The sequence below is a fragment of the Marmota flaviventris genome, chromosome 10 (genome assembly GCF_047511675.1).
Source record: "Marmota flaviventris isolate mMarFla1 chromosome 10, mMarFla1.hap1, whole genome shotgun sequence".
Classification (NCBI taxonomy): Eukaryota; Metazoa; Chordata; class Mammalia; order Rodentia; family Sciuridae; genus Marmota; species Marmota flaviventris.
Window position 1 is genome coordinate 84,560,787 of NC_092507.1, and position 18,489 is coordinate 84,579,275.

The 18,489-nt window shown below is 35.3% G+C and overlaps 1 protein-coding gene across 1 annotated transcript in view; it reads right to left on the bottom strand.

The window, feature by feature from the left end:
* Nucleotides 1-2,736: 2,736 nt before the first annotated feature.
* Nucleotides 2,737-18,489, bottom strand: part of Plppr5 (phospholipid phosphatase related 5) — a 116,833-nt gene continuing 101,080 nt past the window's right edge. The window contains exon 6 of the mRNA XM_027935251.3: nucleotides 2,737-5,483. Coding sequence (XP_027791052.1) covers nucleotides 5,451-5,483 — 33 coding nt within the window. The 3' untranslated portion in view covers nucleotides 2,737-5,450. The remainder of the gene's footprint in view (nucleotides 5,484-18,489) is intronic.

An 18,489-nucleotide genomic window follows, 5' to 3' on the forward strand; every position in this document is an offset into this window, starting at 1 on the left:
CTCACTCTGTCCAGGAGCTGAGCTAGTCTGATGAGATTTTAGGGATTACATAAAGAAGAACTCAATTGTCCCTGGCAAAGCTATCCCAGACCAATAGACAGCCAAGTGAACACTACATATGTGACAGAGTCCAGTCAAGATCAGCACAGCCATCAACCCAACTGTGGATGCCTGAATGAGCTCAGCTCACACACACAAAATGGGTTGGCTGAAGCATATCGTGTGAAGGATCGTAAGTGCTTATTACATATAGCATTTTAGGGCTTTAAAATGCAGCAATCATTGAAAAATACAATGTTGTTTATGGAGCCAGTGATTCTTTTTTTTTAATCTTAGCCATTGCTGTAATCTATAAAAATGTCCTTTGCTCAGCCCCAAAGTAAAGATCAGATTAGCTTCTAGACCACTCTCTCACTTTAACTTTAAATAAACCTTTTAGAGCTCCATCATTGTAACTTCTGAACCATACAATTAAGAAGGGCGGGGTCATGCCTATCTTTCCAATTACTGATGAGTCGGCACATTACAAATTATCTGGTATACAGAATCACTCGATAATTATGCTAAATGAACGAAAGCTAAAAGTTCTTATGGATAAGGAGCAATGCCTCTAAGGAAACCTGATTGATATTGAAAGTGTCTCACTATTTTGGAAAGTTCTCCTTTTTAATAAAAAGGACCTGAACAGACACTTCTCAGAAGAGGATATACAATCAATCAACATATATACGAAAAAATGCTCACCATCTCTAGCAATCAGAGAAATGCAAATTAAAACTACTCTAAGATACCATCTCACTTCAGTCAGAATGGCAGCCATGATGAAGACAAACAACAACAAGTGCTGGCGAGGATGTGGGGGAAAAGGTACACTCATACACTGCTAGTGGGACTGCAAATTGGTGCAGCCAATTTGGAAAGCAGTATTCCTTGGAAAGCAGGGAATGTGACCACCATTTGACCCAGCTATTCCTCTTCTCAGACTATACCCAAAGGACCTAAAAACAGCATACTACAGGGACACAGCCACATCAATGTTTATAGCACCACAATTCACAATAGCTAGACTGTGGAGCCAATCTAGATGCCCTTCAATGAATAAATGGATAAAAAAAGCAGCATATATACACAATGGAATATTACTCAGTACTAAAAAATAATAAGATCATGGCATGTGCAAGGAAATGGATGGCATTGGAGCAGATTATGCTGAGTGAAGTTACCCAATCCCCAAAAAACAAATGCTGAATGTCTTCTCTGATATAAGGGAGGGGGATGACTCAAAATGGTGTAGAGAGGAAGAGCATGGGAAGAAGATTACCTCTAGATAGGGAAGAGAGGTGGGAGGGAAAGGGAGGGAGAAGGGAAATTGCATGAATGGTGGAAGGAGACCCTCATTGTTATACAAAATACATGTATGAAAAAAAAGAATAGCATTACCTTAGATTAAGAAGAGAGAAGTGATGGGAGGGGAGGGGAGGGAATGGGGGGATAGGAAGGATAGTAGAATAAAACACACATTATTATTACTGTGTGTATATATGTGACTGCATGACCAATATGATTCTGCAACCTGTACACTCAGAAAAATGAGAAATTATATCCCTTCTGATTCAAATGTATGATATGTCAAGGTCATTATACTGTCATTTGTAACTAATTAAAACAAATTTTAAAAGAATTCAATTAAAATGTTTTTTTTTCCTCTTGAGGAGAAAAATAACTCCTCCTTTTCTACAAGTCATGGTGTTTCAGTAAAAAAAAAAGGAAAACAGAAATACATTTATACATGCAATAATATGAAGGAATGGCATCTGGCAGCATCATTTATTTTCTTAAGAATGACATCTTTAGAATGATGTCATGAACTTGGGAGTTTTCATTGAATGCTAGGTATGATTATATATGTCCAGTCATCTATATTTTCTTGTTTGTAGCTCTTTATGACTGAGGGAACAGATTTGAAAGATGGCAATCTGAGCTTAGAATTTAAACCCTAGGATGCATTCTGGACTCACAAGAATTGGGATTGGAGGAGCATACATGTTTTACATAAATGCAGCTATGTCCCTACTGGACTAGCAACTGCCTAGAATCTTAACTGAAAGGGGCAGAAAAGAAGAATCTGAATATCTTATTTTTCTTCTTCAAAAAGATCCACTCACTTGTAATCTGTAACTGATATTTTCAAATAATTTTAATTCTTAAAGATATTAGAAAGGCAATGCCAGGCAAATTGTGAGGTCAATTTTTACAAGGTATAAATGGAACCATTTGGTATAAGTCCAGAGCAACTCTCTAGAACATAAAATCAAATTTTAATAAATGGTGCCCTATAGGCAGGTCGAGATATTTTACATTCTTTATTTAGTGCTTTGCCATTCATAGGAGGATGATTATAGAGTGGATTATATGCCTGCCCAGTGACTCAGAGTTTCCTGGGGTTGGTGGTTTGTAAATGAGGAATTGGTAAGATGCCAGGATGGCCCTAGGGATCAGAGGGCTATTGATTGCCCAAAAAAACTGGTTTAATCTGACCCTTTGTGAGCCATTTCCAAATTCTGTCCAGTTAATCTGAGGATTCTGACTTCCATGCACATTAGCCAGCATTCTTCAGTCCTCCACCCACAATGAGGACAAACACACAAGGAAAAAAAAAACTCATTTTCAAAATTCAATTTTTAAAATTTTATTTGAAAAATACAATATACAGCAGAGAATTATTTTCTCCCCTACTGCTCTTTTCACAAAAGAAACTATATGGTAAATGTAACTGAGATATTTGGCTAGGATAGATCCTGAGAAAAGAGAGGCCCAGCTAGAAGTGGAATAGACAAAGTCTGTCAAAGAAGGTTCACCTCTCTTTTAACATAAAAGAGCCTTTTAAGTTATCTTAGGAATCAGATAAAACATGTGCAGAATTTCTGCCATGCAAACAGAGACTACTGAAATTTTCAGGTTGACCAATTTATACTGACCTGGGCCCCAAGTGAGTAGAATAAAAAGGAAATGTCTTTATCTGAAAGATATGTGTTTGTCTGCTTTTGCTAGATTATGTATGTACATATTTACATATTAATACTTTCATAAAGGTATTTTTCATTATTCTAAGTAATAGCATCAGGTTAAGGTCTCTTTTCTGGCCTTTGCCCTATTTGCATGTACCTTTTTTGTTCTTTTTGATCATTCATCACACAAGCATGGGCCTATGATATATAAATATTAGAAATGACTTTACTCTGACTCTGAGTTATATCTGAGTTTTGAGAATTTATAACTCCTACATTCAGACAGGTTTAGCAAGGTGCAAATATACAATACTGACATACTCATATAGCCAAGGCTTCCACCAGAAAAACATGCCTGCTTGGATCCTTGGGAAGCTAATAAGGAACCAAAGGAAATAACCACACTCTGGAAGCCTTGCTGGTAATCCTGCTTCTAAAAAATTAGGACCATCCCCCTTACTCCCATTCCCAGTAAGTAAATCCCACTGCTGCCATTGCCTAAGTCTTTGAAGACAGTCAGACATTTAAAGCTGTTCATGCTCTAAATTTCCAGCAGAAATGAATCACTACAGAGATCTAAACTGGTAAAAATAGAGAATTTTCTTTATTTGGCCCTAATAGAAGGGTTTTAACTCCTACAACGTTGGAAATGGGCGAGTGACATCCATTTGGGGAACAATGAACAAGTCTTTGATTATCCTTATTCGCAGATTTCTGTCAAATTATGGAGTCAATTAAAACTCACTTTCTTTCAAGATTTGCTTCAGCCAATTCAACACCTGCTCAAGGGAGCCAAAGTAACTCAGGTTAGCTTTAAAGATTGTGAAGTCGCTGCCAAGAAGCACCTCTTCCTTAGATTACAGTGACGTTCACATGCTCAGTGTCAAAGATGTCCTGCAGACCCCGGGGGCCTATGGGAGAGGGCTCAGGAGACACATTTGATTCAGGCTTCACATTCATGAAAAATCTGATATTTTGTTTTAAAATAGGTTACTATAGAGTTGTTTTTGAAAAGTGTTCATTCTTAAAAAGTAAACATTTAAAATACGGCAGAGCTTTTGTGACCCTCTTTTGGCATGTCTGTATTTTTAAAACAGAGGTTGTTGCAAAGAACTCTACTGACCTCTGAATGGATTCAGCATTCAAAATGGCATGGCCATGGTGGCATATTTGAAAGAAATATAAGTCTGGGGTCCAAAGATCTGAATTTAAGTTTTAACTCTGCCTCTTTCTAGTTGCGTGGAATTGGACATGTTTGTTTACCCTGTCTTGGCTTCATTTTTCTCATCTATAAAACAAAGCCATACTTTTAACATGTACATGGAGATATTATGAAATTGGATGAGACAATTACTGTTAATGTATTTTTGCATTTTAAAGCACTACACAAATGCAAATTAAAATACGTTAATCATATTTCTGGAATTTATATCATTAAAATTGTGTATCAGTATGTGGTTATTTCCTATTTAAATTATGTGGAATCTTGGCCAGTAAAAAATAATCTAAGGAGGGAGCGTATAACCATTTGAGGACATTGTTACCAATGGAAAATTACTCAATAAGAAGTTATCAATGCTGGATTTACTCATGTAGTTTATCCTAATTACTACCTGCCATCAAAAACTATTAGTCAACAATTAAACCACAGCTGTCAGGAGAAAAAGTCCAAATAAATAATTTTTAATTATGATACATTACTTATTACAGTAAAAATTGGCATTTTCCCCTTCAAAAGCAGAAGCACCAGTCTTAGAATGTATGCATGAATGGTATTTTAAGTGAAATATATTATAATATAATGTGCAAACATTATTTTAGTATAAGACATACTTTCTAAAAGTAATTTCACACACTGAATTCTGTTAGAATGGAAAGAATGTCATGCTTAATAATAAAATAAAAACCCCCATGACTTTCAAAGTCCACTTCAAATTAAATATGGTATACTGCTGAAGAGATATATAAAAAATTAAAAAGCTTAACTAGCCAAAAATCAAATTAAATATGGTATACTGCTGAATAGATATATGAAAATTAAAAAGCTTAACAAGCTCAAAATAGAGGGTTTTCTTATACAAATATGACTCATGTAGAAGTTTCTTCTTCACATAGTTGCAGAGATTCTTTGAGAAACTAAAGTGAATATTTTATTTAAGAATTAATTTTTCATCTGATCATTTCATTTTTTATTGAGCACCTCATGTGTGCTGCTAGGCTTTGTTGCAGATGTTGGAGATACAGAAAAGAAAGACACAGTCCTGCCCTCGAGGAGCTCACAGTCTAGTGGGGGAAACAGATAGGTTGACATTGATTTTAAAATTATAAAAATTATTAGACAACTTTATAAACTTCTATTGTAATCAAACAAACTTTGGGTGTTACGAATGGATGGTAAAAAGGGATGATGTCCAATGCAGGGAAAAACCATCTGCTTCAATATCATGTGACTTCCGCGAAGGCGGTGATGTGGTTCTGCAAAAAGAAGAAATTACAAAGTCAGTCTTGGGAAAACTGGTTCTGTAAAATATTTAGAGCTTTTACTAATCATCATTAGCCTAATACAAAACTGCAGCCCGAGGATGTTTAGCTTGCCAAAACGTACAGTGTTATTCAACTAAAATCTGTGTATTATTACGTAATTTAGCTGTTAATTATATATTTTATTCAATATTCTTAATTAACTGAATAGATTAAAATGTTATACCTGCTTTATTCAAAATTAACACCGAAATTTGGAGAGATAAAAATGGCAATGCCAGACATGTTAATATTCTGTTCAGTGTTAATGGAATTTTAATGCTGCCTGTTGGAGTTTCAGATTAATTGCTCCCTGTGAGACAGATGGCGTAGAATGAGGTGGTGAAATGCTCAGACTGAAGTGGCATTTGTTAGTTGACAAAAATCTACTTAAATATCTTATTTTTGATGCTTGAATTTAGATTCCAGACTGCAATATCTGTTTTTTACTTCATCCATAAAATTCTTGATAGAACTTGTTTTTTTTTTAAAGCAACAAATTATATATGGAGAAAACCTGAGGAATGACTAATATTTAAATAGCATCAGGCATGCAATAGGCCAGGTCATGGCTGCTAGAATATTGCAGTGAAAATTGATATTACATAATTAATCATGCCACATTTGGGATTATGTCAAGATCTAACACGAATGACAACTTTTACAGAAAACAGCAACATGACAAAAGGGCTCCACCATCACATTACCCATTTGGAATGCTTTTAATAGTAGTTGTCACATTGGCTCTTTATAATACAATGGTATCATAAACAGAATTTTATATAATGAATGCATGCCATGAAATGTCTTCAGCATAAATTTAGTTCATTTCCAGTTAAAGTGTTTTAACCAGTTAAAGCACACTTAAAATGTATGTGAAGATGAATATGTATTTTCATTGAATTTGGCAAAATAAACAGCAAGAATGTGACTGACTATAATTTAAGGCATTGTTTTCTAGACTTGACCCATTTAATGCTAGAGAAAAACAATATTAGCAGAAGTCAGAAGTAAGCAGAGCATGCTGGCTGCTTCACAGAGTCCTGATAACATTTTAGAAATTTTAATTTTCCATTTAGATAATGCATGATAAAAAGGTTGGGAAATTCAGGAATTTATTGCCACGTTTTCCTTCCAAAAGTGCAGGCCTGACTTTGGGACGAGAAACAGTTTTCAGAGTTATATAATCCACTATGATTGAATAAAAACCATAAGAATTGTGGAAAGAATACATCTTCGCTTTATTTCCAGTATCCCTGTGGGAACTTGAAATCAGTGAACTGAGAAAATACAATCTGATATAGAGTGTTTCAGTACAAAACTGACATTAGTGTTACACCTCTGGACAGGACCTAGAATTAAATAATTACTAGAAAGTTAAGATAAAAATTGAAGATTAATCAATCAGTGGCAAATGATGGGTAGGGAAGGAGTAAAGAAGAGACACTAAGAGAGAGGAGAAGACATAAAAATGAACAGAAAATAGTGTTCTGAGGCCACTGGTATAGGCCCTTAGTGTTCCTGCTGTTGACCCAAATAAAGAGGGGGCCACAGGCTCATTAAAATTGCTGAGGATAATTCTAAGTGAAGATGACAGCAACACTCTAGTGGGTAGAATTAGATGTCTGGTGATCTTAACAAGGCACAGAAGTCATTAGAAACAAGCCATGGATGAGCAATGCAAAGCTTGACAGAAGCAGAGAAAAGCCAAGTTCACAAGTGTCAGCTGGAGAGAGTACTTGAAGGGTGTGGTCACTGTAGGGGGCCACATAAATGTAGGTTATCATTTAACCTGGATGTGATGAAAGGTAAAAGGGGGCTGAACATAATCAGCAAGAGCAGACCTAAATTGGGACCATCTCAAAAAAAGAATGTAAAATCACAATATGCTATGATTTGAATGTGTCACCCAAAAAATAGGAGTTGGAGATTTATCCTCAATACAACAGCACTGGGAGGTGGAGCCTAATGAGGTAATTAGGTCACAAGGGTAGGGCCTTCATGCATGGATTAATGTGATTATTGTGGCAGTGAGCTGGTTATAAAAGGGCGAGTTCAGATCCCTTCTCTCTTCCTTCTCTTTCTCTTTGCTTCCAACATAGGATGATGCCACTTGAAGGCACTTTCCAGATGCTGGCCTCTTGATCCTGGATTTCCCAGCTTCCAGGACTGTAAGCCAACAGATTTTTGTTTATTATAAACTAACTGGTCTTTAGAATTTTTGTATAGATGCCTTAGTAATGAGATGTTGAACATACAACTCTAAGTGTGCTATTGAGATCCAGAAAATGCTGGGATTCAAGGTTGTGATTTAAAAATCACATGCTTCGGTGGCTATTCCAAACCAAGGAATATTACCCTTTCCTCCATGCCAAGTCATTATCAATTTTAACTACAAGGGTAACAGTTTATTTTCAGACTGACTACATTTTTAGATCCCAGAGTTCAGGGGGAACTCTTATGCTTTCCTCTTAATTAACACTCTTTCCATTTCATATCACATGTAAGTTTTAACATCTGAGATGATTTTCCTATTTGACAGGAATTAGAAGGATCCCACTTGGGGCTCATCATTTAAGTTAGCTGTGGTTAGCAGAGAGCTAAACATATGAAAATAAAACATTGAAGTGTGCATAGGGAAGAAAGGGAAATTTAATATGATCTCAGTACATAAAAAAATTGCACAGAGAGGACAGGGGTCTCTTTATCAACTTCATTGTTTAAAAGCAAATGAATCTATACTCTAAAATGAAGGAGATGGATTATCTTCTTGCTTATTGCAGGCTTTTAAAAATAAGATTATTTTTTTTCTAGCACAAGGGTGATTTCCCCTGTAGGAATCTAGAGAAGGGACCAGATTATTATATAACAAGAAAATTATGTTACGATCTTTATGTTACCATCTGAGATTTTATATTACACAATATTCATCAATAAGGTATGTAAATACACACTTTGAAATATACAGATGTAATAATTCACATGAAAGAAATTATGATATTTCTCACTTCCCCACTGATGTTTTTCTCAGTAATACAAAAAAAAAAAAAAAAACAACTGCATTTACTATTTCCATATCATGTATCTTGATGAGCATTGGGCTCAGTATGAAGCAAGCCAAATGACAACGAATTTTTCCTTTTGTGTGAATTGTTTTTTTGTTGTTGTTACTGGGATTGAACCCAGGGGCAATTAACCACTAAGCCACATCCCAAACCCTTTTAATATTTTATTTAAAGACAGGGTCTCACTGAATCTGCCCTTGAACTCAGGATCCTCCTGCTTCAGCCTCCAATGCTGCTAGGATTAGAGGTGTGTGCCACTGTACCCAGGTAAATCTGTGTGAAATCTTAATTATGCAATACTAAATCTTATTTCTGGAAGACAGTACAAACAAGCAGTAGGCAAACCAAAATCTCATGCATAGAAGTAAGTGGTCTTATAAATTTATCAGCACAATTTCTGGTGCTGTTCACAATTACACATGCCAGAGGCTTAAAGTGAAGATGATAGAACTGCAACCCAAGTAGGTAAAGTTTGGAATATGATACATGAACTATCCATTAGAAAGTATTCACTCAGATCAACAGAAAGCATGGAGCAAAATACTGAGTCCAGTCCTTGAGTGCAGGGATCCCATGGAAAAGCAGGTACTTCATTTCTAAGACATCTTTTGGATTCATAAATTTGGAAAATTCTAAAACCTATAGCATGTCCATTTTTAATGCTCTAAATTCTAGATGAAAATCTATTTTACTATTTATTTTTTCCCCTCCCCATTTACAGAAATTATGCTCTGCAATGAATTTAAAGTGCTATTTAAACCAAACTATCATTTATTTATGGCATAAACAATTGGTGATGACTTGCCACCTGAGATTTGCCACTCACCACTTCCTTTTAAAAAAATAGGGGAAATGAGGGGAGAAAAAATAAAAACATTACTCTAGAAAAGTATGCCGAATTAAAGCTATATAAAAACAAAATGTGAAAAGCCATTATTAAGGAGCTATTTAGTTAAGGAATTTTAAATTCTCATTAATAAGTGAAAAATGAAAACATTTGAAAAATTAACAATAATTACAAGCAATCTATAGTGTCTAGGCCTCTTTTGGTTGTAATGGAATTCTGCACAGAAGGACACATTTTTCCGTATTTGCTTTTGCTTTGCAACCCAACTCCAATTCCAGTGCGCTCTAGCGCACATACGTTTATTGCCTTAAGTGAAGGTGTTCACAGTGGCTTACTCCTATTATCCAGCTGAACAGCCTGGCCAGACAGTCTTTAAAGGACCTTTCCTGTGAACTTTCTTCTTGGCCATTCTCAGAAGGTTGGTTTTCAGACACCTACAAAATGTGTTTTACATATTATTTAAATATTTACTTCTTTATGTAGGAAAAGCACCAGTTTAAGTTCTAGGTTGCTAACGCTGCTAGATCAAAAGCTGAGATTAAATATTTTTCCAGTTCTTTCTTTGAAAATGCTTCATTACAAAAAGATTGGACTTTGTGTTTTAGTAAGAGATTGTCATCAATCAGGCTAGGTTTTTAACCTGAACATAAAATAGGATCCATGCATATAATGCCTTTAATTCAATGATCTGTAACTTTGACCCTGTTGGTTGGGGAGATGTGTCATTGGGCATTCTGCAGTCAGGTAGTTTCAATGTCCAGTGTTTGGATGTGCCTTCCAACACTGGGAAGTTTTCACAAATAATTTAACCTGAAGAACCAGCTTTCTCCTATGTAAAATAACAGATAATCCTATTTGAATGGACTTTATCCTATTTGTATATATGATATTTTAGACATATTGATCCTTATCCCTACTCAAATATATCCACCATTAATTTAAATTTATAAGAATCATAGAAACAAGCTAAAAAAAAGGTAAAAAGACAGAATAAGAAGGATGTGAAAGAAGAGGAGGGACTAGGAGAAGAAGGAAAAGAAAAAAAATAATGAAAGAAATCAAGAATTTTTAAAAATGGCTAGAATTTTAGAAATAAAATCACCATTTGTTCATTTGATCTTATAGTATATAATTCTACAAGTCTACATTTCTAATATCTAAGCAAAATTTAAAGGTCAAATGTTTCTCACAAGACTTGGTGCAAACTTAATGGGTAGCAAAAACATAACTGATACAAAACAATTTGTGCTATTTTGCTGCATAAATTACCATCTTTGATTACAAAGTGATCCTCTAAACCCTGTTTCTGTAACAGAATCCACAAATATTTGAAATATAAAATATTTTGCATCCTGAAAAACTCCTGAGGATTTAGGATAAGGAATCACTGTCCTATGATGAAACCAGTCAATGATTCTGGTGTTATACTGATGTAGCCCACATTTTATCAGGAAAGATAGATGGCTAACATAATCCCAAGTATTGTTGCTCTTTATTGTTGCTATTTGCTTCCTTACTTTATTCATTGTATGGGTGAAGAGAGAACAGAAAAAGCACTTTTACTACGAAGAGTGAATAGAGTACATAGTACTCTACAACCTGACTTTGTTTAAATTTTCCTCCTGGTATGGTACACTGTGAAATTGGTGAGAGTATTTCAGTAAACAGAAATAAAGACAGGTCCATGTAAGAAGAAACTATTAGAGAAATTCAGACTTAAAGCTGTGAAATTGGTTGTAGAATTCATGTTATGTAATTTATTTTCATTTTAAGGATTTGGGGTATGGAAACAAGCACAAAAACTAAAATGTGACAGAACAGGAGTTTCCTTGGAAAAGAAAAGTCTTGGGGACCATTTCTCTCCATACAGTGGTTCCGTTTCAGTGCAGGATTTTGTATCAGTTTGGAGTTTTATTTCCATTCAGGAATTTCCTTTTGTACTCTTGAGAGAAGAGGGGCTAAAAGCTATTTTCTGAGAGAATCGTTTCTCCCCAAAGAAGGAGGAACTCTCTAGGCGGCTTTCTCTGATAAGCTAATTAAGCCAAAGGCAAGCCCAGTTTTTACTGGAGCATTAGCTACAGATCTTATAAAGTATTTTCAAGTCCTGAGATGCCAAAGAAGCAAACAGCTTTCTACACCAAATCTTTAGGGACACTGGTTCTCATTCATGGTTTCATGTTAGGAGCTTTAAGAAAATACTGATGCAACTCCTGAGACCTGGATTTAATTGGTCTGAGGCATGGCATGATAGCTGGAAATTTTAAAGGCTCTCTGGATGATTCGAATGTGCAGCCAGCATTGAGAACCACTACATTAGAGGCTCTGCTGGCCCAGCTAGATCCAGGCCATGTCTTGCCCCACATCCAACTCACCTGAGTTGCCTGATACATTTCAGATCCCCAGACCCAAATAAGGGCACACTGGATCACATTCTTTGGGCTTGCATCCTCAAAGTTTACCATATTTGCAAGTGCTTATAAGCAATGGAATCCCCTTCTTTTACATGAGTCTGAGTACCACTGCCTGAAGGTATAGTACAGTGATTGGTTAGTGAAGTAGGCATTGCCAGGCATATGAAATTAGTTCTTTTTTAAAATGTAATCACTGTAAAAGAGTACTGCCTTTAAAAAAAAAGCAGCAATAGTGAATGATTATAAAAAGAAGTCCCTCGTGTTCAAAATACTGTAGATCAGTTGCACATCAGATGCCTTGCCCAGAGCCTCACAACACCTCTAGGTTGTGAAGGGCTGCTTTATTTCAACTCCACGTTTTCCAAATGCATTGACAAGACATTTCATGGAAGTCCACTAATGCTCATGTGTTTATGGTACCTGATGGATGTGGGAATCCATGTACTCTGCATTCTGAGTTTCTTATCTAAGTATCTTAGGTCCCATGGCCCCTTTTTATCTAATAGTCCTAGCTATATTCTCAATAATCAAGCATGTTAGGAGTAAAAAATTCCAATTTATCTCCTGTCCGGTCTGCCTCACACTATGAAGTTTCCTGAGCCATGTGGATATTTCCTGACTGCTAATTTATCCATCTGCTTCAGTCTCTCTTGCTCCTATGAATTCCATTTCTTTCTCATTCATTCTGGACCCTATGCTTGATCATCTGAAAACTCATCAGTATCCTGCCAAACACAACCTTTGCATGAGTTGGTTTGTCTATCTGGAACATTCTTCTTTCCCCTCCTCTTTCGCATAATGATCCTTGAGGTCTCCCTTTAGTTAATGTTGCAAGCATTCTAAATTTAGTTAAGTCCCCTGTAGTAGCTTCTTTAGCATATCCATCATCACAGTCTTCTGTATGTGCCTACAAAATGGTCTTTCTCCCTTCTACACTGTAAGCTGATGAGTTCTGGAAAATATATCTCAGTGTTTCTTATTTGATGTTTGTTTCATTAATTACAAAACTGACTACATACAAAATTTTGCTGTATGTAACAACTGATGATAAGGTAATTCATTCATAAATAGCCTATAGGCCTTCTTTTACACTAGTATTTTAAATAACTGGATTCTTATTTATTTTATTTCATTTTGACTTTTGGAGATAGTTTAGATTTGTTAAATAAGCAGGCCAATGTTATATGACAGAGAAGAATTGGAGAAGTGGCTAATGGACAAACTGCATAATGAATTCTTGCATGATCAGGACCTGATTAAAATTCCTCATTTAAAATTTGCCTATTTTCACGAAGAAACACCAGTTGTAAAAAATTAGACAAGCCAAATCAAGATACATTTCAGAGCCATTCCAAACCACAAGGGCTCTGAACTAAGATAATCTATAAAATCTTTTTTAAAGGTAAATATACATTTACCATACAAACCATATAATCTCCCAGTGCCATATACCCTCTACTCTTAGGTATATATACAAAAGAAAAAAAAATACAGATTCATACAAAAACCTGTACATGTGTGCTTATCAGCATTCTTCATTATTGCCCCAAATGTCCTTCAATTGGTTAATGGGTAAACAAGCTGTAGTACCTTCACAGGACAGAATCCTATTCAATAATAGGAAGGAAGGTGGGGGAGGCCTGTTGATGCATGCAGGACAAATCAGACTCAAAAGGCCACGTGCTGTATCAGTCCATGTATATGACAACCTGGGACCAGCAAAACTGAAAGAACTGAAAATAGATCACAGGTTGCCAGGGAGTGGGGGTTGAAGGAGGTAGCTGGTGGCAAAAGGGGAAGAAACATTTTGGGGTGACAGAAATGTTCTATAACTTGGTAATGGTGATGATTACATGATGGTATGTGTCTATCAGAACTCACTGAGTGTTCAGTTTTTAAAAGGAAACTTAGGGAATAAATTGTGCTCAGTGTGCCCAAACTTTAAAACATTAGGATGGCCAGTCATAAACTAAATGTAAAGGCCCAGTAGTGTCCATAATTTAGTGTGTCAGTTATTGAATTGTTGTTTTAACACTTGATTGTTAAAAAAATATATATAAAATAAATTTACTGGAAAATATTCAAACAACATTGATCAAAATGAGATACCTCACTTAAAAATAAGTGATCTCTAACACGGGTGAAGATTATGAACAATAGTCTCCATTGTTGGCGAGGACATTTGCATTAAACCGAAAGTCTGAATAGTATTCATTCTCTTTGTTTTAGGATTTCCTCTTATAAATTTATCTTGTTATTGTTTGATTTACAAATATAAATGTATTATGGCTGTTTACCTTAGTATTTGTATATAATTGTGGAAAATTGGAAGTAGAAGCAATCTCTTATGCCTATCAAAAGTAATGGTTATATAATTTGATATGGTTTATAATCTTTTTCAACGTATTATTGTGTGGCATAGTGATTATGAGTTTGGTATCCAAAATGACAAAGATGCAATATATTTCCATGAAAATGAAAAATACAGATTTGTATTCTTGATTTAAAACACAGGCCAGGCCAGCTGTGTGACCTTGGGCATGTTACTTACCCCTTTTTAGTCACTTTCTTTGTAATGTGGGAGAAAGAAGCACTCATATGATATCTATAAAAACTCAAAATATTTTACGTGTGAGGTTCGCTGTAATTTGAGACTCACATTAAACTCTAATTGAAGATTAGCTTTTACTGTTATGCTTGATATCCGATTATTGTATTTACTGATCTATACTATGGTGTATTTTTAAGTGAGTAAAAGCAGGCTATGAAAGGGATCATACACGGAATCGCTGCTGGTTGTGCACAACCTCCTCCCGCCCCCCAACTCACAGGTTCTTGAAAGCTACATTAAGAAAATATTTCCAGTGATTACTCTGGTGAGATACAGGTACTTCCCATTAATTTTTTGTTTTGTTTATTGAATTTTATATTTTATTTTGTTTTTTGTGGTGCTGGGGATTGAACCAAGAGTTGGAGTATGCTGAGCAAGCACTGTACCACTGAACTATACACTCAACCCTGAATATTCAAATTTTAAACATTGACTTGAATTGTTTACTCTTTGATTCCTTCTTTAAGAACCACACAAAAAACAATGGTTGGTTCTTTCATAAGACATGTCATTGTTTAGTTTATTTTCCTAGTTTTGGTTAACATTTTACAGTTTCACTGCAGAAAGTTTTCATGGTATCATGGTGCCTCTGATTGATTCCAAGGACTCTTAGTGCTTCTAGGATAGTGCATCCCAAAGAAGCAGATTTGATGGAAGAGGGGATGAGCAGCCAGGAGCAGTTTCCTGTGCACAGCTAATTATGTAGGCATTAGGAATGATTTTTTAATCCATCATTGTTTATTCTCTCCTTAACTAATGGCTGAATCATGTCACTTTAAGATGCAGACATCAACTCTATTTATTCACACAAATGAGATGAGAATGCTTGTTGTCTATATTCCAAAGTAAATTGCTGAAATATGCATTTATAAAAGGACTGTTGGATAACTGGAAAAAAATCTGGCTTTTATTCTTCGTGTAGTACATTCTGATTCATAAATAGTGTGAAAAACTAAATACTAAATATATGGATGCACAAACTGGAAAAATGACATATGGCAAAGGAGTAACTAAATGTGCTACTCTTTTTAACCTAAAAAAATGTTAAATGCTTGTTGAAATCTTTAAGCTTCCATTTTCAATGCACTGTTTTAAAGCAAAATTAAATTTAACAAGTGAGAACAGAGTATGGCACATAAATGTTGATTTACTTCAAATATTTGGCATAAATGCTCAGAGCTTAGATTAAGGGAAAATGCCTAAAATATGACTATGTTTAGTTCCACTAAATATTCCAATAACTAATTACTAATAAAGTTGTTTTGATATGGTCCTGTATAACATTTATATTACAGTCCAGCAGCCCTGTAAAACAAAGATTTGTATCATAGGAAAGCAACTGAATCTTAAATAGATTGCCAGAGTTATTCATGCAGAGCATTCTGAAGCCTCAAAGAAATTTATCACAGGGTACATGTTTGTCTTGACAAGAAATCACAATATTGTTTTGCTGTTGCTAGGGCCCTAATGTATGCAATATTTAATACCGTCATATTTTTGGCCACATGTGCTCATGCATGAGGTAGACATTGCATAAACTTTTAAATCTATGAAATACATTCATAGAGGTATCCTTGTCTGAAGTAAGAGAGAATTCCTAATTTTTGCACGAAGGAAGGTGTCTAACTCCACCTACTTATTACATAGAAGAATTGGGTTTCAAACCAAGGATTTCCAGCTGCTAAAACCTAGCTCTCCTTCTACCCCCTTCCCTGACTAAATTTCAACTCTTGCTTCCCTTGGATTCCTGAAATCCAATAATCTGCAAAGGAGAACATGTAAAGGTCAATGCATATGGTTGCCTGGGTCATTGTGAGTTCTCTTAGAATTTTGCTATCCGTATAATTTGACTTTGCCGTTGCCATGGGAATTAAATATGGTAATTTCCATCTGTAATAGTACATACTCATTATGATATTTCTAGATTTTTGGAATTGTCATTACTGCCTATCACTTTCATTTAGTTAATGCTTCAGTTAAGTAGGGTATGCTTTCACATCATGAGCTTCATTGGCTAGTGAAAAGCCCCTTACCCTAGGTATATGCAAACTCTTCTATTGTAAACTATTTCTGACATTACCTTCTGTTTCTTGTTGGCAAGAGAAAATCCTCTTTGATTCAACTGATTAATATCACATCAATCAAAGAGAACACAATGCTTGGGTTTAGATGAAAAATATATTTTCCCAAAAAAGCACTTTTTATCCTTGAGTCTATTCACTTTACCTTTCAAAATTATTCCATATCAGCCATGTGTGCCTATAGTGGCCTGTGATAACTGCCTTAATAAAATAATGTGGATATTAATTTCTCTTAGTTCTATTGGAAATATTCCATTTTCTTTCAAATCTTATCTATTAAATTTTAAATATTTCTCTTCCCTTGTCAGATAAAATGCCTCTTTCCTTTTATTTTCCATGGGGAATCAGTTAAGATCCATCATGCATACATCATTTTCCATGTATTTACCTGTGCCAACCTGAGCATCAGCATCAGGCTTCAGAATGACAGCAAGTAGGGGCAAGAGAGTGGTAAAGTTTCAATGGTTGACAACAAAGAGCTCACTGCTTTGCCACTGGAATGAATGCAGTGTGACCCAAGAGGCTCACTGAGAAGGAATACCAATGTACACCTTACCCATTAGAGTTGTGAAGAAGAGAAATCTCTGACGAGAGAACAGAAAAATACCACAGAGGAGAAATAAGCAAGCTTTTTCAGGTGGGGAAGGTTCTTCGTGAGCCCTGGCTCACAGTCCTTTTCTACTGTAAGCTATTAAGACAATTAGAAAACTCCTCCGATCAGAATCAGCACCTGACTTAAAATGGACTCTGCCAAATGATACCTGGACAGTCAAAATGACATGGCATGGCTTCATTGAGATCTAGTCCACATTGTCCGTAGCATTGAACTGGACTTTCACAATATCCTTTGTTTTTTATTTTTATTCACTGTTACTCTTCTTCAGTTTACTGTCCTTCAGTTTATTCTCCATTCTGAACATGTTTACTTCCTCCAGCTCCTTAATGAATCTCCATTGTTCCTTAATGAACAATGGAGATTCATTAAGACTCGACTGTTTAATGTCACATAAGAAACCCTTCACAAATTTTCATCCACAATCACAGAATGCTTTTCCATGTATTTGACCCCCAATGATCTGCCTATTCATGAACTTTACCCATTTTTTCAAGTAGCATGTTTTATATACTAAAGACATCGAACTTTTGATCTATACATTATTTATATTTTACACTTTTTCATCAGGCTTTTAAAAACTGTTTTTAAAATACTCTTGGTAACTTCTGTTTTTCAAAACACTTGAACTTTTTTTCTGGTTAGCAAAGCCAAGAATGAAGCACTAAAGAATAGTACCTCCTTATAAAACCTGGAAATGCTCAGATTTCATACTTTTATGGTACTATCTAGGGTTTCTGTTTCATTTTTCATTATTTCTTTTGCTATAAATCTTGTCTTTAAATAAATTTTATGATTTTGCAATATTTCTATTTCTATGTTTTGCCATAGTTAATTCCATTTAATTCTACATGTAAATAGCTTTCACTCTTTCTCCCAACCCATTCATCTAATGACTTTCCTAAATTAAAAGCTCTGGACAGTGGTGTATTACTCAGTTGGCAAACATTTTCTGGTAACTTTTAATGAGAAGCATGATTTGCAAATTCTGACAAAGCTGATATTTTATGGTTATGTTAACCCTTACATGACCTTTTGAGTGGGAACAGAACTCATATATCACAAACTTACTCCTTGAAAACCTTGAAGACATTACTCCATTGATTATATGTCTAATGTGGAGGGAGAAGTCTGACCCAGCCTGCTCTTATTCTTGGGAAGTAACTAACTTTCTCTAATTTAGTGTTTGCATATTTCACTAAGTACACATTATGACAACCTCAAAAACTCAGAAGCTCCCAACAAACATTTATTTCTGGTACCACAGTTTGGCAGCCAGGTTCTATTATTTGTTGAGGTTGCAGGTTAGATGCTGGTTGGCTTCTGCTGTCTT